Source organism: Polypterus senegalus, chromosome 6, assembly GCF_016835505.1.
Source record: "Polypterus senegalus isolate Bchr_013 chromosome 6, ASM1683550v1, whole genome shotgun sequence".
Classification (NCBI taxonomy): Eukaryota; Metazoa; Chordata; class Cladistia; order Polypteriformes; family Polypteridae; genus Polypterus; species Polypterus senegalus.
Genome location: NC_053159.1, coordinates 188,495,896 through 188,518,196, shown reverse-complemented (window position 1 = coordinate 188,518,196; position 22,301 = coordinate 188,495,896). Strand labels below are relative to the sequence as shown.

Here is a 22,301-nt window from a genome sequence, read left to right as displayed (position 1 = left end):
ACTTCCGGGGACACCTGGAAGTGCTTTGAAGAGGACCGGGGACACCCGGAGTGCTTCCGGATACACAGTCGGCACCACACTGGGGAGTGCCAGCGGAAGAGTGTCGGGAAACACCTGGAGCACATCCAGGCATGTATATAAGGGGCCGCCTCCCTCCATTCAATGGTGGAGTCGGGTGAGGAGAAGGACAAAGTCTTGGTGGAGAGGAGTGAAGGTGGCCTGAAGAAGTGAGGCATTGTGAAGAGTGAGGCCTGGACTTTGGGGGAGTCTTGGGGTTGTGTGACACTTAAATTGTAAATAATAGGACTGTTAATAAACGTGTGGTGGTGCTTAAACATGTCTACCTGTCTGTGTCCAGTTCTCGTTCCACACTGGCGTAGTCGACAGGATGCTCTGCCTGGTTCAAGGCGGGGACCTGTATTAAGAAATGATGTTGAGGACAGCCCGGCGCAGCAAAGGAGCCCCCCCACGTGCCACGGGAGCGGTGTGCACACAGCCCCGCGAGAGGGACTCGCCCCACACTATCTATAATTTCTATTGTGCCTTTCACATCCATCTATCTATTATATAGTGCCTTTCATATCTATCTATTTATTATATACTACCTTTCACTATCTATTATATAGTGCCTTTCAAATCCATTCATCTATCTATTATATAGTGCCTTTCAAATCTATCCATTTATTATGTACTACCTTTCACATTAATCTATTTATTATATAATGCATTTCACTATCTATCATATAGTGCCTTTCAAATCCATTCATCTATCTATTATATAGTGCCTTTCATATCTATTATATAGTGCTTCTCACAGCCATCTATTACTGTATATAGTGCCTTTCCTATCCATCTATCATTTATATTGTGCCTTTCACATCCATCCATCCATCCATCCACAGTATCTATCATATAGTGCCTTTCATATTTATCTATGTATCACATAGTGCCTTTCACGTCTATTCATTTATTTATCTCTCTGCCTATTACTGTCTTGGAGCAGGGCATGCTACAGTATGTGCTGTACAGATTATGAGTAAAACCCCCCCAAACTTTAAGAGTGCCCCCAGAGTCTTCACAGATTGGCCCATGCCCTGTTTCTGGCCAAAGAAAAAGAAAGAGTGAAAAGTGCCAAGAATCCGAGTGCACATGAAGTCCACGTCCACACAAGTCAAGACGGTAACATCCTGATTGTTGAAGGACCAAACTCAGAAAGCACGGAGAAGCCCGGGGAGTTCACTTAAACCGGCTGCTCGAACGGCTTTGTGATGTTCGCGGGTTCAGAGCCGTTCAGAAGTCTTCTCCACCACAGACTGAATGTGCTGAATGAGTGAATGTTAGGTGAGAATGTCGAGGAGTGAATCGTGCAATGGCGGCAGAAGCACTCGTCGTCTCCTTTATGCGTTTTCACTACTTGGCTGCTTCGGCCATTTCTTGTTTGCTTTCCTCCCGTTCAATTTGCATTGATAATTTGCAGCAAAACTGCAGTTTGCTCAGCACAGATAATCAAACAATACAAGCCCCCTATCAAATGGTTCATATTTGGTGTCTGTGCTCGTATTTATCAAGAGTCTCAGAGTCGGAAAAGGGTCTCAAGTGACTCCGAGTGACGAAGCTTTGGTCCTAGTCATAGGTGTGGAGCTAAAAGCACTTTGTTGAATATTCCGAATTTTGGAAACAACTGCAGGGCTTCACCAGGATTTAGGAGAACCCGTGAGAAGCAACCAGAAGATGGCATGCAGGCAGAGATCGACACACACCTCCCGGGAATGACGGAATGTTTCGGAAATGCTGGACAACAATAAACTTGTAATGAGCTCACCAAAGCTCAGCCAATCCTCAACCGTAACATTCCCAGGAAACGACGCAGAAGTCGAAAACGCGAACGTTAATACGTTGAACCTACAGGTATAGGGGGTTAGGCTTTAGTGACAACCACAAACTATAAGCTTTCAGTAGAGATTACCCAGAATGCACTTTGCCTCATGGAATTCTTTTTAACAAAGCTGTCTTTTTAATTGTACGCACTTTCATAACCACAAAGTAACCCGTAAAATGCAGAACACAAAATACAATTAGTTATGCACAAAAACATTTCCAATGACATGAACATGGACAGTTGCCACATTGTGGACAGTACTTAGGAGGCCAACGTCTAACTTGTCCTTGCACTTGATCCCAATCAAAGCCAAGCATCTTTTGTCGCACCACGGTGAAGCTTCTCCAAGCACATCATGGTGGTCTAATTGTCCAGCATCATATGCATCAGTTTCAACATCTGATGTCCAACTCACGTTGTCATCACGATCACTTGATTCAATGGTTTGTTCAAAAACAGCTTCTCATTTACATGCCACGAAGACTCCGCCCACTTTATGAATATCGATGAGTTACAATAGAGTGGCAAAACCCATAGAGATATTCCTGAGGTTTGGCAACAGAATTTCATCCACAGGATGGCAGCAGAGTTTGGTCCCAAGAGTTTTTCGAGACTTTGACTGTAAAGCAGATCATTAAATGTCCATCCATCCATCCGATATCCAACCCACTATATCCTAACTACAGGGTCATGGGGATCTGCTGGAGCCAATTCCAGCCAACACAGGGCACAAGGAAGGAAACAAACCCCAGGCAGGTCGCCAGCCAACCACAGGGCACACACACACACACACACCAAGCACACACTATTATTGTGTATAATATTATTATTATACAATTTAGAATCGCCAGTGCACCTAACCTGCATGTCTTTGGACTGTGGGAGGAAACCGGAGTACCAGGAGGAAACCCACACAGACACGAGGAGAACATGCAGACTCCACGCAGGGAGGACCCAGAAAGTGAATCTGGGTATCCTAACCGCAAGAGAGCAGCGCTACCACTGCGTCACTTCATTAAATGTCACCCGGGCTTTACCATGTAGCAGTGCTACAACTGGAAGGACTCCAATTCCCAGCAGCCCCACCAAGGGGATTGCCTTCATTGGATGTCTGAAACAGGCGCAGGGGCTGCTGGGGACAAGAAGGACTAGCGGGAAACTTGAAAATCGAGGCCGGCGAAGCAGCAAGGAAAAGGTCTGCATTTCTGTGTATCCCGGGGGTCCCGTGCAAAAGTAACTACTGTGAAGTCATTTGTACCCTGGATTGTTTCTCGCAAGGATGAATGGACCGTCCTGTGGTGGGAATAGTGCCGGTTTAGTCGTTGTGCATCTTTGGAGGGAATGCTCCCACAAATTTCACCCCTCAGGACGATCGGTGGGACGGTTTAATTCATTTCTTACAGAAGCCGCTCCCGGGATCGTCCTCGTCATCTTTACTCCATACCATTTCATCTGTTTCTGCCGCATTGGAACTCTGAAAAGGACATTGCCGTGAGTGTTTATTGTCTGGGGCTGATTGTTGTGTGTAATGTTTATATCGCAGAAGGGGAAGGGTGGTCCGATTTTTGTTATCGTTAATTGATTTTCCACTTAATATCTTATTCACACATTTGTTCGATTCGTGTCTCTGTCTGTTAGTGAGTGTGCGGGTAGCGCCAAGGCAGGGTACATTCCTGGAAACCCCAGTGAAAAACAATCAAAATCACCGTCCTATCGACAGTGTGAATCTGAGCGGCACCAGACCACTACAATCGTAATTACGCAGAATTCTAAAACCAAGACACGCCCGGGGTGACCGACAAGGAGGTCATGCCTGAGATTTGGCTGTGCCACTTAAGGACACTCTGAGACTCCCTGCCCTACAGCCTAATGCTGCCACCACCATGCTTCACCCTAAGATGGCATTAAGCGGGTGATCTTTGCCAGGCTTAGTGCTTGAGGTTCAGCCCAATACATTGAGTTGTCGTCTCATCAAACCAGAGAACCTTCAGGTGTCAGGTGCCTTTCACTCAAGAGTGGCGTCCATCTTGCTATTCTGCCATGAATGCCTGACCGATGGAATGAGAACAAAACCAAGCTCTTTGGCATCAACTCCACCCGCCGTGTTTGGAGGAAGAGAAATGCTGAGCAGGACCCAAAGAACACCATCTCCACAGTCGAACACGGAGGTGGACGCCTCACACTCTGGGGCTGTTTTTCTGCTCACAAGGTCTTGCATGGAGCTCCAGACCGAGGGTCTGGTCATTTTATATTTATCTTCCATTTCCAAATAGTCACACCAACGGTTGTCACCTGACAATTTCTCTGAATCGTTTAGATATTCACTCGCAAACTTAAGACGGGCCTATACAGTACATGTGCCTTCTTGAGCAGGGGGGCGCTGCAAGATGTCAATCCATGACGGCGTAGTGTGTTACCAATGGGGTTACCTTAACAGGTGCTGCAAGATTTCAGTTCATGATGGCATAGTGCATTACCAATGGGGTTCTTGGTGACTGTGGTGGTCCTAACTGCCTTCAGATCAATCACAAGCTCCTCCCATGTAGTTTTGGGATGATCCCACACGTTTCTCATCATCATCCTCAGCCCATGAGGCCAGATCTTGCATGGAGCTCCAGACTGAGGGCGATTTGATGGTAATTTTATATGTATCTTCCATCTCCAAATAATCACACCAACGGTTGTCACCTGACAACTAACAACTTCTCTGAATCATTTAGATGTTCACTGGCAAATTTAAGACGGGTCTGTACCTGTGTCATTTTGAGCAGGGGGGACCTTGCAGGTGCTGCAAGATTTCAGTTCATGATGGCATAGTGCATTACCAATGGGGTTCTTGGTGACTGTGGTGGTCCCAACTGCCTTCAGATCATTAACAAGCTCCTCCTGTGTAATTTTGGGCTGATCCTCCACCTTTCTCATCATCATCCTCACCCCATGAGGTCAGATCTTGCATGGAGCTCCAGACCAAGGGTGATTGATGGTCATTTTAGATTTATATCTTCCATTTCTGAATAACGGTTGTCACCTTCTCGCCAAGCTTCTTGCTGATGGTCTCGTAGCCCATTCCAGTCTTGTCCTTGACGTCCTTTGACAGCCCTTTGGCGTGACCCATGGTGGAGGAGAGGTTGGAATGGAAGAAATGGATTCTGTGGACAGGTGAGCTTTATACACATCACGAGATGAGATCAGGAGGATCTGCGATTGATTGATTGATTGATTGATTGATTGTAATCTGTGGGCCACATGGGCACACAGCCAATCTGTGGGAGTCAGAATTCTGGCTGGGTTGTAGGGGATCAAATACTTATTTCACTCAATGACATGCAAATCAATTTATAAATTATGTGACTATTTGGGATTGTTCCATTAAAATAAAACTACCATAAACATTAGAGACTCTTCATTTCTTTCTAAGTGAGCAAACGTACAAATTCAGCAGAGGATGAAATACTTATTTTCCCCCACTATAGGTATGGTGTCAAGGAGAGGAATGAAGAAGGTCAGAGGATAGTGGATTTTGCCAAAAGGATGGACATGGCTGTGGTGAATACGTATTTTAAGAAGAGGGAGGAACACAGAGTGACGTACAAGAGTGGAGGAAGATGCACACAGGTAGATGACATCCTATGCAGAAGAGTCAATCTGAAGGAGATTGGAGACTGCAAAGTGGTGGCAGGGGAAAGTGTAGTCAAGCAGCATAGGATGGTGGTCTGTAGGATGACGTTGGAGATCAAGAAGAGGAAGAGAGTGAGGGCAGAGCCAAGGATCAAATGGCGGAAGATGAAAAAGGAAGACTGCAAGGTTGTGTTTAGGGAGGAGGTGAGATGGGCACTGGGTGGCAGTGAAGAATTACCAGACAGCTGGGCAACTACAGCAGATGAGGTAAGGGTGACAGCAAGAAGGGTGCTTGGTGTGACATCTGGAAAGAGGAAGGAGGAAAAGGAAACCAGGTGGTGGAATGAGGAAATACAGGAGAGTATACAGAGGAAGAGGATGGTGAAGAAGAAGTGGGAGAGTCAGAGCGATGCAGAAAGTAGACAAGAGGACAAGGAGCAAGGTGAAGAGAGAGGTGGTGAAGGCTAAAGAAAAGGAGTATGATGAGTTGTATGAGAGGCTGGTCACTAAGCTAAGAATGGACAAAAAGGACCGGTGGGCTACAGAGAGGGACCGAGCTGGGAAAGATGAGCAGCAGGTTAGGGTGATAAAGGATAAAGATGGAAACATACTCACAAGTGAGGAGAGAGTGTTGAGCAGATGGAAAGAGGTCTTTGAGAGGCAGATGAATGAAGAGAACGAGAGAGAGAGAAGAGGTTAGATGATGTGGAGATAATGAAACAGGAAGTGCAACGGATTAACAAGGAGGAAGTAAGGACAGCGATGAAGAGGATGAAGAATGAAAAGGCCGTTGGTCCAGATGACATACCTGTAGAAGCATGGAGGTGTTTAGGAGAGATGGCAGTGGAGTTTCTAACCAGATTGTTTAATGAAATCTTGGAAAGTGAGAGGATGCCTGAGAAGTGGAGAAGAAGTGTACTGGTGGGCCGATATTTAAGAATAAGGGGGATGTGCAGGACTGCAGTAACTACAGGGGGATAAAACTGATGAGCCAAAGCATGAAATTATGGGAAAGAGTAGTGAGGAATAGCTCAGTTAAGAAGTGAGGTGATGATTAGTGAGCAGCAGTGTGGTGTCATGACAGGAAAGAGCACCAGAGAGGAGATGTTTGCTCTGAGGGTGTTGATGGAGAAGTAGAGAGAAGGACAGAAGGAGTTGCATTGTGTCTGTGGACCTGGAGAAAGCAAATAACAGGGTGAGGAGAGGAGCTGTGGTATTGTATGAGGAAGTCGGGAGTGGCAGAGAAGTACGTAAGAGTGGCACAGGATATGTACGAGGGGAGTGTGACCGTGGTGAGGTCCGCAGTAGGAGAGACGGAGGTGGGATTACATCAGGGATCGGCTCTGAGTCCTTTCTTATTTGAAATGGTGATGGACAGGCTGACAGATGAGATTAGACAGGAGTCCCCGTGGACTGTGATGTTTGCTGATGACATTGTGATCTGTATTGAGAGTAGAGAGCAGGTTGAGGAGACCCCGGAGAGGTAGAGATCTGCTCTGGAGAGGAGAAGAATGAAGGTCAGTAGGACCACCAAGACAGAATACATGTGTGTGAATGAGAGGGAGGTCAGTGGAATGGTGAGGATGAGGGAGTAGAGAAGGGGAAGGTGGAGGAGTTTAAATACTTGGGATCAACAGTACAGAGTAATGAGGATTGTGGAAGAGAGGTGAAGAAGAGAGTGTAGGCAGGGTGGAGAAGAGTGTCAGGAGTGATTTGTGACAGACGGGTATCAGCAAGAGTGAAAGGGAAGGTCTACAGGACAGTAGTGAGACCAGCTGTGTTATATGGGCTGGAGACGGTGGCACTGACCAGAAAGCAGGAGACGGAGCTGAAGGTGGCAGAGTTAAAGATGCTAAGATTTGCATTGTGTGTGACGAGGATGGACAGGATTAGAAATGAGGACATTAGAGGGTCAGCTCAAGTTGGTGGACAAAGTCACAGAGGCGAGATTGTGTTGGTTTGAACATGTGCAGAGGAGAGATGCTGGGTATATTGGGAGAAGGATGCTAAGGATAGAGCTGCCAGGGAAGAAGAAAAGAGGAAGGCCAAAGAGAAGGTTTTTGGATGTGGTGGGAGAGGACATGCAGGTGATGGGTGTGACAAAAAAATACGGAAGAAGATGGTCCACTGTGGCAACCCCTAATGGAAGCAGCCGAGAGAAGAAGAAGTGTGGAAGTGGGCGGTAACAATTCAAAGACAGGGGTGTATCAAACTTAAGATAACAGAAGGGGTGTGTTTAAAATTAAAAAGGGGCGTGCACTTAAAAAAGGGGACGAGTATATTTAAGTTAGTGTGTGGAAGTGGGCGGTAACAATTCAAAGACAGGGGCGTGACAAACCTAAGATAGCAGAAGGGGTGTGTTTAAAATTCAGAAGGGGTGTGAACATGCAGGTGATGGGTGTGACAAAACAAGATGCAGAAGACAGAAAGATATGGAAGAAGATGATCCACTTTGGGGACCCGTAACGGGAGCAGCTGAAAGATGAAGATCAAGAGACAAATGACATGTACCATACCATACCATACCATACCATATCACATCATTCCCTAAGCCCACCTAATCCTAAACTGGGCTGCTGGGGTCTGAAGCCTTGCCCAGTAAACACAGGGTGTAAGGCAGGAACAATCCTTGAACAGGACCCCTTTTGGGGTATTGAGTGTCAATCGATGGGCAAAAATCACAATTTCTCCATTTGAAATTAAACGCACAACACAATAAATGGAGCAGAAACTAAAGGGGTCAGAACACTCTCAGAATCAACTATAAATATAAAAATTAAATAGAAAAGTCTTAAGAACTAAACAAACTATAAGAATAGCAGGAAGACTAATTAAAATTAAACTGAATTTCTAATTAAGATCAGAAAAAAATATAGAAATAGCAACAAGTACTGTAGAAAAAAAAACTACACTAAGCTCGGGTCACACATGCGTGTGTCAGGTGTGTCTCGTTGGTGTGCTTTGAATAGAAACAAAGAAAATTGGTCTTATGACATCACTAAGCCCGCCCTTCCCTTGTCTCTGCTACATGTTCTGTGACAAGCTGCACTACAGCCGCGGCAGCCATCGGGTCCCTTAAACAGGACATTAAACAGGGGGTCCTTTGGAGCCCCAACCCTGCCTTTGTTTCTTTTGGATTTATTTACACTTGCGACTGAGCAACCAGAAGCCTATTTAAGCTCCATTTTAAACCTACGTGATAACGCAAAATGGAATAAAAACACATGGATTAATGGAAGTCTATAAATGTGTGTAATTAGGTTCAGTTATCACCATTATTTTTTAATATGACTCACTCAAAAATACAGAAAAAACATAATTGTAATAACTGTGATGAGATGACTAAAGCAATAAAAATGTTACAACTTGCAAGCATTTCCCAAATCTCCAAATGTACCTTAATGTGCAGCCATACGTTCATTTAGTTAATGCTGGTTAAAGAATTACATTTGTTATGATAACCTTCACATTTAACTGGTCTTGGTCTCCTTGTTACTGTTCAAGTTGGATAGATAGATAGATAGATAGATAGATAGATAGATAGATAGATAGATAGATAGATGTGAAAGGCACTATATAATAGATAGAGCCGATCATATCTATTATATAGTGCCTTTCATGTCTATCTATCTATTATATAGTGCCTTTCATGTCTATCTATCTATTAGACAGACATGAAAGGCACTATATAATAGATAGATAGATAGACATGAAAGGCACTATATAATAGATAGATAGACAGACATGAAAGGCACTATATAATAGATAGATAGATATGATAGGCTCTAACTATATCTATCTATCTATTATATAGTGCCTTTCATGTCTGTCTATCTATCTATTATATAGTGCCTTTCATGTCTATCTATCTATCTATCTATCTATTAGATAGACATAAAAGGCAATATATGATAGATAGATAGATAGATAGATAGATAGATAGATAGATAGATAGATAGATAGATAGATAGATAGATAGATAGATGAAAGGCACTATAAAATGTATATGTTTATTTTTTCCTGGCTTTTTACAGAAGCTGTTGAATTAAATACATACATACATACATTGATTGATAAACACACACACTTTGCTCAGACCACAAGCCAGAATGACTAAAGAGAAAAAACAACCCCAGTGAGGCGCTATACAGACATATCGCCGTTGATATAAAGGACCCCCAGTGGTTTTTCTTGACACCCTTCTTTTAAATGATTCATTGGCTGAAAGTCCTCAGTGCTGGTGTGTCACAGCGAGGATGTGCAGCGTTGTTCATAATGGCGCTCAGTTTTCTCTTGATTCGCTCCTCCTCTATGACCTCTAGGGGCCCAGAGTGTGTCACATAATAGGCACACCCTTTTAATTATCTTGTTGATCTGGTGGTCCTCTCTTGAAGTGATGTCACTAGCCCAGTAGACCACACAGGCCATCACAGAGTTGTAGAAGATGTGAATGATGTCACTTTCCACATTAAAGGTTCGCAGTCTCCTAAGAAATAAAGAGTTTGCTCTGCCCTTTCTTAAGTTCCTCTGTGTTCCAAGACCAATCCAACCTGTCATTGATGTGGACCCCCAAGTACTTGTAGGAGTGGACCATCTCAACATCCACTCCTTGAATAGTGACCAAACATAGAGGCTCTTTGGTGTGGTGAAAGCCAGTAATCTGTTTGCTGATGCTGAGTTATTCTCCCCTTTGATTCCCCTCCTCTGTCTCGTCCTCCTCTTTTTCTAGTCAGAGGTATCACAGAGTGAAGAGTAAAGCAGAGAGACCTGTGCCTTGTGTCCTTAAGTCTCACAAAGTGCGGTCAGCCCGACAGATAGTCCATCATCCTGGACTTTTTTTGATTGTCACTGCATGTGCAGATGGGGATTGCCTTCTGGGCTCGACTGTTTTAAGTGATTCCACTCTGGGCTGACCGAGGGTGCTGTCACTAGCTTCATCTTCTTTTTCTCCCACAGCAGTGAGAAGATGACCGGTGAGGGGACCCAACACAGACGGCGATGCTGACAGAATGTCCTGCCCTATATAAATGGACGGCTCCAGAAATGCTGTGGACTAGGAGTCCCAAAATACATAAAACCCAATAAATTTCAAAAACATTCCCAAAAAATGCCCACTAGAGTGGATTATACTGCCAAACCTAAGCTAGATATATACGTGCAATGCAGAGTCTTTATAAACTTTAAAAGATTTACTTCTGCAACAAATGTTTGTAACAAGAAAGAAGGTCAGTAGGGCACAAAAGGCAAAATGGAGCCGCCGAAAACAAAAGGCAATGCAGGCGAGCAAGGTCCCAATTCAGAAATCCAGAACAAGGTTAAAAAAAATACAATAAAAAACCATCAATAAGGCTCGGGAATCCAATTAATCGAAAGACCTGACAAACGAGCGGAGCCCATTCAGTCCATCAAGCTCGTTTGCAACAGGCTTGAGGCGGCCATTCAAATTCCACATCAAGTGTCAGCCCTAACTACTGCGCCACACAACACCAATATCGATTTTAATAAGCTAACACCCATGCAGAAATGAATCAAACAATTGCATGAATGCATTCTTCCTGACAACACAACCGAAATCGTCTCATTTCCTGTGCCGTTTTAAAGATACACCGACGGCGCTTCAATTTTTGAGGTCCTGTGGTGCAATTAGAGAAAAGTGATCACCACCAGGCCAGGCTCCAGGGGGTCATTTAGCCGGGGTATGCCCCCCATTCCCTCTAAAATATAATGTATAATGTCAACCCCCTCGATAAAACCACACCGAAAAAAAGCTGACTGCCTGCCCCAGCTATAGTAAATTACCATTTTTGTTCTGGTCACCACTCGTCAATAACAATTTCACATTTGCGCTTACCCTGTGAAAGGTACCGTATAAAATAGTTCGTTTATTTATCTGTTTATTTATCAGCGCATTGGAGACGCATCTTCTTTTTGTGGCGGGTTGAACAATCCTCGCACGGTTTGCGGGCGGTTAACACATCTACATGCCGTTGCTGCTTTTCAGGCTTTCACGGTAAAAACTTTTGACAATAATAACAGCGGCGATAATAACGTTAACAATATCAGTAATATTAATGGACTTACATCCCTCTGAGGCGCAGCCACATTTTCTCGGTGTGTTCGGTTTTCGATTCTTTCAAGGAATTGTTCTCCAGATCCTCCGTATCGTTGACAGGAGAATCCATAGTGAAGATCCGAACGGTGTTAGAGCAGCAACAGTAGCAGTAGGAGCAGCAGAAGCGTCCGCATGAGCCTCTTCAGAGGCTGCTCTATGCAGAGCCGGGGATCGTCCACAATGCGCACATTTCAATGCGCTCTCGCTCTGTCTCTCTCTCTCTCTCTCTTTTTCCCTTTCTCTAGATGTGTGACTTCAGAGGCATTCAGCTAATGAGGCGGCGAGAAGATGTGAAGCGACGCTACTCCTCGGTGTGGCTGCTGGCCGCTCGCTGCCGCCGATGCTGTCTGATGGTCAGGTGGAGCGCTCGGCTCTCTCTCTTTCTCTCTCTCTCTCTCTCGCGGTGTGCACATGTGAGGCACGCAGTCTCTCGCTCGCTCGCTCGCTCTCCCCTTCTCTCTCTCTCTCTCTCTCCTCTCGCCAGCTGCACACACAGCTGTGTTTGTGTAACCAGCAACACAACGACCCACACCAACAAAAGGCGCCGGGTTCACGGATACCCCAACCGAGAAGCGAAGGCTCAGCCAGTCCCTGTCAGGCGCAGGCGGTAATCTGCGACACGCCTCCCATCACCCGTTCACGCACACTCATCAATACACGCATTTACCAGCGCACGCATACAGGGGAGGGGGGCTCAGAAAGTATTCAGACCCTTTCACTTTATTATGCTGTAGATTTCTTTTCATTCTCGTCACCAGCGGAAAAAAGCTCAAGGCTTTATAATCTTGAAGATTCCTTCACAATTTCCTGGATCACCGACTAACTTACTCGACAGACAGCAGTTTGTGTGTTAGAGCAGCGTTTCTCAACCTTTAAGTATTTGCGACCCGAGTTTTCATAAGTTTTAATCGTGCCCCCCTAACGTTTTTTTGAAACCCTAATACAATTTATTCCTATATTTTTGCTGCCGATACACCACTACAATTTTTATTATACCTACTTAACTTTTATCGACATTTATCCATCCATTTTCCAACCCGCTATATCCTAATTACAGGGTCACGTGGTTCTGCTGGAGCCAATCCCAGCCAAAACAGGGAGCAAGGCAGGAAACAAACCCCAGGCAGGGTGCCAGCCCACCACAGGGCACACGCACACCAAGCACACACTGGGGGCAATTTAGAATCGCCAATGCACCTAACCTGCATGTCTCTGGACTGTGGGAGGAAACCCACGCAGACACGGGGAGACATTTATCTAACTCTGTATTTATTATTCTAGTATCAGAATGTAGTTTAAGTTAATTTGGTTTGGTTTCAATAGATGTATTTTTCATATTTTTGATTCTTGTTTTCTTTTTTTCATATCTTCGCGCCCCCTTTGTTGTTACTTCGCACCCCCCCTAGGGGTCCTGCCCCACAGGTTGAGAACAAGCGTGTTAGAGAAGAACAGGCAATTCAGCCCAGCACTTATTTCATTCCAAAAAAAAACATCAAGTCGAGTTTTGAAAGTCCCTAAAGTCCTCTAGTCCTCCACACTACTTGCTCGCTTATTCCAAGTGTCTGCGGTTCTCTGTGTAAAGAAAAACTGCCAAATGTTTGTGCGAAATTTATTTGTGTCCCTGTGTTCTTGAGGAAAAATGAGGATCAGTGATATTGGAATGTGGAGTATCTTTATTATATTTTTAAGAACATTCCAGCAGACCCCACGTGACCCTGTGGTTGGGATGTAGCGGGATGGATAATGGATGGATGGATAGAACAACCTGGATGAGAATGGCCCAACAAAGCTGGCCAGTCCTGCCCACGTAATTCTTCTTAAATAGCATCAAGTCGAGTTCTGAAAGTCCCTAAAGTCCTCCAGTCCACCACACTACTTGGTCTCTTATTCCAAGTCTCTGTGGCTCTCTGTATGAAGGAAAACTTCAAATGTTTGTGTGAAATTTCTCCTTAACAAGTTTCCAACTGTGTCCCCGTGTTCTTGATGACCTCATTTTAAAGTCACCGTCTTGATCCACTGGACTGATGACCTTCATCATTTTAAACACTTCAGTCAGGTCTCCTCTTAATCTCTGTTTGCTTAAACTGTAAAGGCTCAGCTCTGTTAATCTTTCCTCATAACTCATCCCCTGTAGTCCTGGAATCAGCCTAATCGTTCTTCTCTGGACCTTCTCTTGTGCTGTTATGTTCTTTTTGTAGCCTGGAGACCAAAACTGCACACAGGACTCCAGATGAGGCTTCACCAGTGTGTTATAAAGGTTGAGCAGAACCTTCTGTGACTTGTACTGCACACATCAGGGCGCTATATAACTTGACACTCTGTTAGCCTGCTTAATGGCTTCTGAACACTGTCGGGAAGTCGATAGCTTAGAGTCCACTAAGACTCCTAAAGTATCTATCTATCTATCTATCTATCTATCTATCTATCTATCTATCTATCTATCTATCTATCTATCTATCTATCTATCTATCTATCATATAGTGCCTTTCATATCTATCTATCTATCTATCTATCTATCTATCTATCTATCTATCTATCTATATCTGTGTCTTTCCTATCTATCTATCTATCTATCTATCTATCTATCTATCTATCTATCTATCTATTATATAGTGTCTTTCCTATCTATCTATCTATCTATCTATCTATCTATCTATATATCTATCTATCTATCTATCTATCTATCTATTATATAGTGTCTTTCCTATCTATCTATCTATCTATCTATCTATCTATCTATCTATCTATCTATCTATCTATCTATTATATAGTGTCTTTCCTATCTATCTATCTATCTATCTATCTATCTATCTATCTATCTATCTATCTATCTATTATATAGTGTCTTTCCTATCTATCTATCTATCTATCTATCTATCTATCTATCTATCTATCTATCTATCTATCTATCTTGGTATCATCTGCACACCAGCTCGTTACTTATAATCCTATCTAAATCATTTATATTTATTAACAATAGCAGCGGCCCCAGCACTGCCCCCTACAGGTCACCACTCTTAACATCGGCCAGTTCAGATGAGGTTCCTCACACCGTCACCCTCTCCTTCCTGTGTCTGAGCCAATTCTGCACCCACCTACACACCACACCCTGAACTGCCACTTCTTTTAGTTTGATGCCCACCCTCTCATGTGGCACCTTATCACATGCTTTCTGAAAGTCCAGATCAATAACATCATCAGCTCCACTCTGCTCGTATCCTTTTGTTGCTTCCTCATAGAATTCCAGTGTCACCAAAATGACACGAAGTCATCAAAAACGTTTGAGGCAATCACCCGTATATCGTGCCTTGGCTGCAAAATAGTTAAATGGTTGAGAGATGTTCACAGGTACGAGTCCAAAACAGAACTGATTTTGGTTGCTAAAGATAGCGGCTTTATATGCCAAGACCAGAAGTGACATCAACAGTGGCGCCGGAACCCTCCGGGATTTCCCGTGGATGGCCAGCAAGGTATTGACAAAGAAAGTCAGTGCACATCGCCAGCCCCTGGTCTGGTATGGAATTCTTATCGTTCAAGCCTGTTAGCTGTCTCCCAATTTCACGTGTGACACCAGCATTTTGGTAAAACACGACCTCCCTCGTCTGACTGTCATGTCCTTGCCATGTGTTGCTCAATCTTCTCCTTAATAATTCCTTCCATTAACTTTCCTTTGATGCATGTTAATCTTACTGGCCTACAGTTGCTTAACGGTGGTGTGTAATACTGGAGCTGCTCTGTCTCCTTATCTTGCTCACCTTCTACACAATGAACTTCCAGCACAAGATCAGTGCATGCCATCTGCAGAAAGTCTCAGATGACGCCCCCTAATGGAGATGAGTTGGAGTGCAGGGGGTGGAGCTTCTTGTGGAGGGCACCTGCAGCTCAACAGCAGCAAGACAAAAGAGCTGGTGGTGGACTTCTGGTGTGTCAAGGATCTTCTGAGCCCACTCACCATTTAAGGGGAGGAAGTGGGAGTGGTGCAGAGCTACAAGTACCTGGGGGTCCATGTAAACAGCAAACTGGGCTGGACTGACAATATAGCGGTGCTGGACAATAAGGTCCACAGAAGACAGTTCTTTCAGAGGAGACTCCAGCCTTTTGATACTGCTGGAAATGTTCTGAGAGTCAATAGTAGCCAGTGTGTTGCTCTGGGCAGTGGTCTCCAGGAGAAAGAACTTGAGTTCAACGATGCAACGATATGAAATTCCTGTACAAACTTATCGGGAAAATCTGTTCCAGCACAGGGCTAATTCTGGACACACTGCAAGATGATACGGAGAAGAGGACGTTGGCAAAATTGGAGAGGAGCATCCAACTGCAGAGCCATACGTCACCGTCATTTCTGACCGCAGTTTCTTGGCGGAAGTCGCTAAACATAATGAGCCGCCGTTTCATGGCACAAGTGGCATTTCCTTCACGACTATTTTACACGCTAACCACACAAACCGATAATGTTACATTACCCTAATCCTTCTTCCCTGCCAAGAAACTGCGGTCAAAGACGGCGATGATGTACGGGGTATTATTGAAATTGGATGCCATCCCAAAATATGCCCTCCAGGAGGCACTGTGTCTTGGTCCAGTTGTAGCCACAGGCTAAAGAAATAAGAAGAACCTCTGGGGGTCTTTTCTGCCTGACGCTATCTGGCAATTCAATGCCTCCTCCCAACGCCCCTGACTAAATATTTACATTCTTTAATTTGCTATTTCTGCTCAATTTAAATTGATTCATTTATCTATCGATCGATCAATTGTAATGTAAGTCTGTATCTTTGTTTTGACGTTTCTGCTGCTGTATGCATTTAAATTTCCAAGTATAATTAATAAAGTTTATCTAATCTATTGAAGGGTAGCACGGTGGTGCAGTGGGTAGCGCTGCTGCCCTGCAGTTAGGAGACCCGGGTTTGCTTCCCGGGTCCTCCCTGCTTGTAGTTTGCAAGTCTCCCCGTGTCTGCGTGGGTTTCCTGCCACAGTCCATAGACATGCAGGTTAGGTGGATTGGCGATTCTAAATTGTGCTTGGTGTGTGTTCGTGCGTATCCCGTGGTGGGCTGGCGCCCTGCCCGGGATTGGTTCCTGCCTTGTGCCCTGTGTTGGCTGGTATAGGCTCCAGCAGACCCCTGTGTTTGGATTCAGCGGGTTGGAAAATAGATGGATAATCTATTGAAATGTTCTCTAAGTGGAGAAAAATGCCATTTTTGTTTATTAATCTACATTTAATAATCCATAACGTAGAAAAACACTGGAATTAGCGTAAGCCACTCCATATTTGGGATATTCATAAAAAACGTAATTATTTACCTTGTGAGCTAGAAGACATAATAAATAAGAATAGTTGGGTCAAATATTTGAAATATTACAAATGTGTACTTCAATTCAAATATTTAAAGTCTAAATATTCTCGATTGATACCAAAATTGTCATTTTTCTACCCTTTGATGGGGGTCCACAGAGGTCTAGAAAAGGAACAAAAATAAAAAATAATGTCATATTTGTCTCACTGACCTTGAAATAGTCTGAAATGATATGCCACATGCCTATGTTTGAAATTTGTCATTTTTTACCCTTATGGGAGTGACTCTGAGGGGGCTAAAACCACCAGTAAAGAATCAAATATTTATAACCTGCAACCTCGAAATAGCATAAAAATTGTAGGGCTTATGAAAACATGAACTGTTTAACCATTTTGCAGCCAAGGCACAATATACAGGTGATTGCCCCAAACCTTTTTGATGACTTTGTGTCATTTTGGTGACACTGTAATTCTATGGGGAAGCAACAAAAGGATACGCGCAGATGATGTTATTGATCTGGACTTTCAGAAAGCATGTGATGAGGTGCCACATGAGAGGGTGGGCATCAAATTAAAAGAAGTGGCAGTTCAGGGTGTGGTGTGTAGGTGGGAGCAGAATTGGCTCAGACACAGGGAGGAAGAGGGTGATGGTGCGAGGAACTTAATCAGAACTGGCCGATGTTAAGAGAGGTGACCAGCAGGGGGCAGTGCTACTATTTTAATATTTAGAAATGATTTATTTAGGAATATAAGTAACAAGCTGGTTAAGTTTGCAGATGATACCAAGATAGGTGGATTAGAAGATAATTTGGAATCCGTTATATCATCACAGGACTTGGATAGCAGACAGGCTTGGGCAGATTTGTGGACGATGAAATTAAATGTCAGAAAATGTAAAGAATTACACATTGGAAGTAAAAATGTGAGGTTTGAATACACAATGGGGGTCGGAAAATCGAGAGTCCACCTTATGAGAAGGATTTAGGAGTCATAGTGGACTCTAAGCTATCGACTTCCCAACAGTGTTCAGAAGCCATGAAGAAGGCTAACAGAATGTTAGGTTATATAGCGCCTTGATCTGTGGAGTACAAGTCACAGGAGGTTCTGCTCAACCTTTATAACACACTGGTGAGGCCTAATCTGGAGTACTGGGTGCAGTTTGGGTCTCCAGGCTACAAAAATGACATAACAGCACAAGAAAAGGTCCAGAGAAGAGCGACTGGGCTGATCACAGGGCTACAGGGGATGAGTTATGAGGAAAGATTAAAAGACCTGAGCCTTAAGGAGATGAAGAGGAGACCTGACTGAAGTGTTTAAAATGATGAAGGGAATCAGTCCAGTGGACTGAGAAGGTGACTTTAAAATGAGTTCATCAAGAACACGGGGACACAGTTGGAAACTTGTTAAGGGTGACTGTTCGCACAAACATTAGGAAGTTTTTCTCCATACAGAGAGTAATAAGAGACCAAGTAGTGTGGTGTACTGGAGGACTTTAGGGACTTTCAAAACTCGACTTGATACTATTTAAGAAGAATTACGTGGGCAGGACTCCTCAGCTTTGTTGTGCCCTTCTCATCCAGATTGTTCTAATGTTCTTAAAAAATGATAAAGATCCTCCACATTCCAATATCACTGATCCTCATTTTTTGTTAGGTTTTGTGAAAAGGGGTAGCTTTGACCCCTAGTATCTTATTAGGGGCTGGTTGATGTGGCCTGCACAACTTCAAGTTCTTCTGATCATCTTTTTTCTGAAGACACCAATTGGTTTAGACTTCATTATAAGGGTGTCATCTTCTGCACAAAATGTGATCCAAGAAAGAGTTTTTTTTTCCTTGGGTGTAGATGGCCAAAAAGAGCTGGGAACACCAAAAAGCGCAACCGGTTGTTATAAGTGGACATTAGGATGAGTCTGACAGTATATCACATGTGGGGATGTAGAACAACAAAAGAAAACACCTGGTAGTTGTTATGAATGCAGAATTTGAGTTATTTTACCTCAGGGTGGTATGGAAGGCCTGTGAGTGTTGGACCAGGCTGGGTGTTGTCCTGGCTTCCCCATCCCCGTTAAATCAGTGTGAATCTTAGTGGCCCTGGGTTGTTACGAGTGCAACACATCCAACTCGGTGTTGAAATAACACCTCTTAGCATTTTAGTGTATTACAGTGGATTGAGAAAGTATTCAGACCCCTTCACTGTCTTCACGCTTCATTATGTTGGATACATGTGCTAATTGGCTCATCAATCTTCACTCCGTATCCCATAATGACAAAGTGAAGACATGTTATCAGAAAGAACTGCAAATTCATTCTAAATCAAAAACTGAAATTTCTCATTCATATTAATTTACTCTTCCCTAGCCCTCAGGATTAATTAGAAGACCCCTGCACCATTTTATCCATCCATCCATTTTCTAACCCGCTGAATCCGAATACAGGGTCACGGGGGTCTGCTGGAGCCAATCCCAGCCAACACAGGGCACAAGGCAGGAACCACCATTTTATTTATTTATTTATTTATTTATATGCATTCATAGTCTGAGTCACAATCTGACCCTATGGGTGGTTACCTACCAGGTAACGCTTGTGGTTGGTCAGCAAGTCGGTAAACATCCGCCACGATGCCCTCTTTCCAAATAAACGAACCACATAACGTGGTGGGTAAAAGAAGAGGCTTCGCCACTGACGTTCCGAGGTTTGATTCCCGAGAGGGGATGCAGTGAGCGTGTATGCCTGATATATATATATATATATATAAACTGCTCAAAAAAATTAAAGGAACACTTTGAAAACACATCAGATCTCAATGGGAAAAAAGAAATCCTCCTGGATATCTATACTGATATAGACTGGGTAATGTGTTAGGAACGAAAGGATGCCACATCGTTTGATGGAAATGAAAATGATCAACCTACAGAGCCCTGAATTCAAAGGCGCCCCAAAAATCAGAGTGAAAAAATGATGTGGCAGGCTAGTCCATTTTGCCCAAATTGAATTGCAGCAACTCCAAATTGTCCGCAGCACTTTGTATGGCCCCTGTGTTCTTGTATACATGCCTGACAACATCGGTGCATGCTTCTAATGAGATGACAGATGGTGTTGTGGGGATTTCCTCCCAGATCTGGACCAGGGCATCACTGAGCTCCTGGACAGTCTGAGGTGCAACCTGGTGGCATTGGATGGACCAAAACATAATGTCCCAGAGGTGTTCTATTGGATTTAGGTCAGGAAAGTGTGGTGGCCAGTCAATGGTATCAATTCCTTCATCCTCCAGGAACTGCCTGCATACTCTCACCACATGAGGCCAGGAATTGTCGTGCACCAGGAGCCACTGTACCAGCATAGGGTCTGACAATGGGTCCAAGGATTTCATCCTGATACCTAATGGCAGCCAAGGTGCCTTTGTCAAGCCTGTAGCGGTCTGTGTGACCCTCCATGGATATGCCTCCCCAGACAATCATTAACCCACCACCAAACTGCTCATGCTGAATGATGTTACAGGCAGCATAATGTTCTCCATGGCTTCTCCAGACCCTTTCACTTCTGTCACGTGCTCAGGGTGAACCTGCTCTCATCTGTAAAAGCACAGGGCACCAGTGGTGCATCTGCCAATTCTGGTATTCTATGGCGAATGCCAATCGAGCTGCATGCTGCTGGGCAGTGAGCTCAGGGCCTATTAGAGGACATGGGGCCCTTGGGTCACCCTCATGAAGTCTTTCTGGTTGTTTGGTCAGAGACATTCACACCAGTGGCCTGCTGGAGGTCATTTTGTAGGGCTCTGGCAGTGCTCATCCTGTTCCTCCTTGCCCAAAGGAGCAGATACTGGTCCTGCTGATAGGTTATGGACCTTCTATGGCCCTCTCCAGCTCTCCTAGAGTAACTGCTTGTCTCCTAGAATCTCCTCCATGCCCTTGAGACTGTGCAGGGAGACACAGCAAACCTTCTGTCAATGACACGTATTGATGTGCCATCCTGGAGAAGTTGGACTACCTGTGCAACCTCTGTAGGGTCCAGGTATAGCCTCATGCTACCAGTAGTGACACTGACTGTAGCCAAATGCAAAACTAGTGAAGAAACAGTCAGAAAAGATGAGGAGGGAAAAATGTCAGTGGCCTCCACCTGTTAAACCATTCCTGTTTTGGGGGTCATCTCATTGTTGCCCCTCTAGTGCATCTGTTGTTAATTTCATTAACACCCCAGCAGCTGAAACTGATTAACAACCCCCTCTGCTACTTAACTGACCAGATTAATATCCCAGAAGTTTCATTGACTTTATGCTATACTCTGATTAAAAAGTGTTCCTTTAATTTTTTTGAACAGTTTATATATATATATATATTGTGGTAGTTCAGCCTTGGCACAGACAGACACGGACACAATGTTCCAAAAACACACAACACAGTGCCCCTGCACCAAACACCTTTCTTCCATCCTTTTCTCTCCTTTCCGGACTTTTCCTGCCGCCTTTCCACCTCTCCTCCTGAACGTTGCCTTCTTCCTACCGACTTGGCTCATGTACTAGAGTGAGACAGCTCCTTTAATGCAGTACCCAGATGTGGTCCAGGTGCTCTGTGATGATCTTCCAGCGTCACTTCTCGGTGTGGTAGAAGTGCCGCATGAGCACCCAGAAGCACTCCAGGTGTCCCTGGAATTCCTTCTGGCAGCACTTCCAAGTGTACCGGAAGTGCTGTCATCCAGGGTTCCATAATCGTTCGGGCGCCCCCTGGCGGTGGCCATGGGCCCCAACAGGGATGAACTTCCCAGCTTTATTCCGGTTGCCCCGATGAGGACCAGGGCTGCTACCTTCTCGTGGCCCAGGGGAGGTATTGTCCCTCTTGTAGATCTTACAGGTGTCCCAGCTGTGTAGGGTCCCCAGCCGCCTGCCACTATATATATATATATATATATATAAATTGTGTGTATATTTGATGGTGATGGATCACATAGGTCACATTTGTTTGATTAGAAACAGTTGGGCCTCACTCATACACTGAGCGCAAGGACCATGCAACGACTGTGCTGTCAGATTTTTCTAACTGTGCGGTGCAGTGGATGCGGTGGCCATGTATGCAAAATTTTAAGGCTGAATGAAGGGATATCATGGAGCTGGTCACCAAATGCAAGGAAGACACCTGCAAAAACATCAGAAATGTATATCCGGTCATTATGTAGGTCCCTCACTCACGAGAATATCACACTCAGCCTTCCTTCGTTGCTATTGGTCCTGAGGTCTGACTCCCCACCTTCTCCTTGTCATCCTCTTAAAATCAGTAATAGCAGGCACAAGCAGAGCCCGCACATCCTCTGCCGTGACACGGACTAAACACTGCCACTTACTGACTAGGGGAATATCAACGTGCCGAAAGAAAGGGGCAGCAAAATTTAGAAAGGAGCTTTGGTAGCT

General features: G+C 44.4%; 1 protein-coding gene across 3 annotated transcripts in view; it reads right to left on the bottom strand.

The window, feature by feature from the left end:
• The window catches only part of pde1a (phosphodiesterase 1A, calmodulin-dependent), a 477,351-nt gene that overhangs the window by 262,836 nt on the left and 192,214 nt on the right, over positions 1-22,301 (bottom strand). Inside the window, exon 1 of one of the 3 annotated variants that reach the window (XM_039757739.1) lies at positions 11,579-12,207. The exons of the other annotated variants lie outside the window; for them this stretch is intronic. Coding sequence (XP_039613673.1) covers positions 11,579-11,679 — 101 coding nt within the window. The 5' untranslated portion in view covers positions 11,680-12,207. Of the gene's footprint in view, positions 1-11,578; positions 12,208-22,301 lie in introns of those variants that run through there. 3 annotated transcript variants of the gene reach the window in all.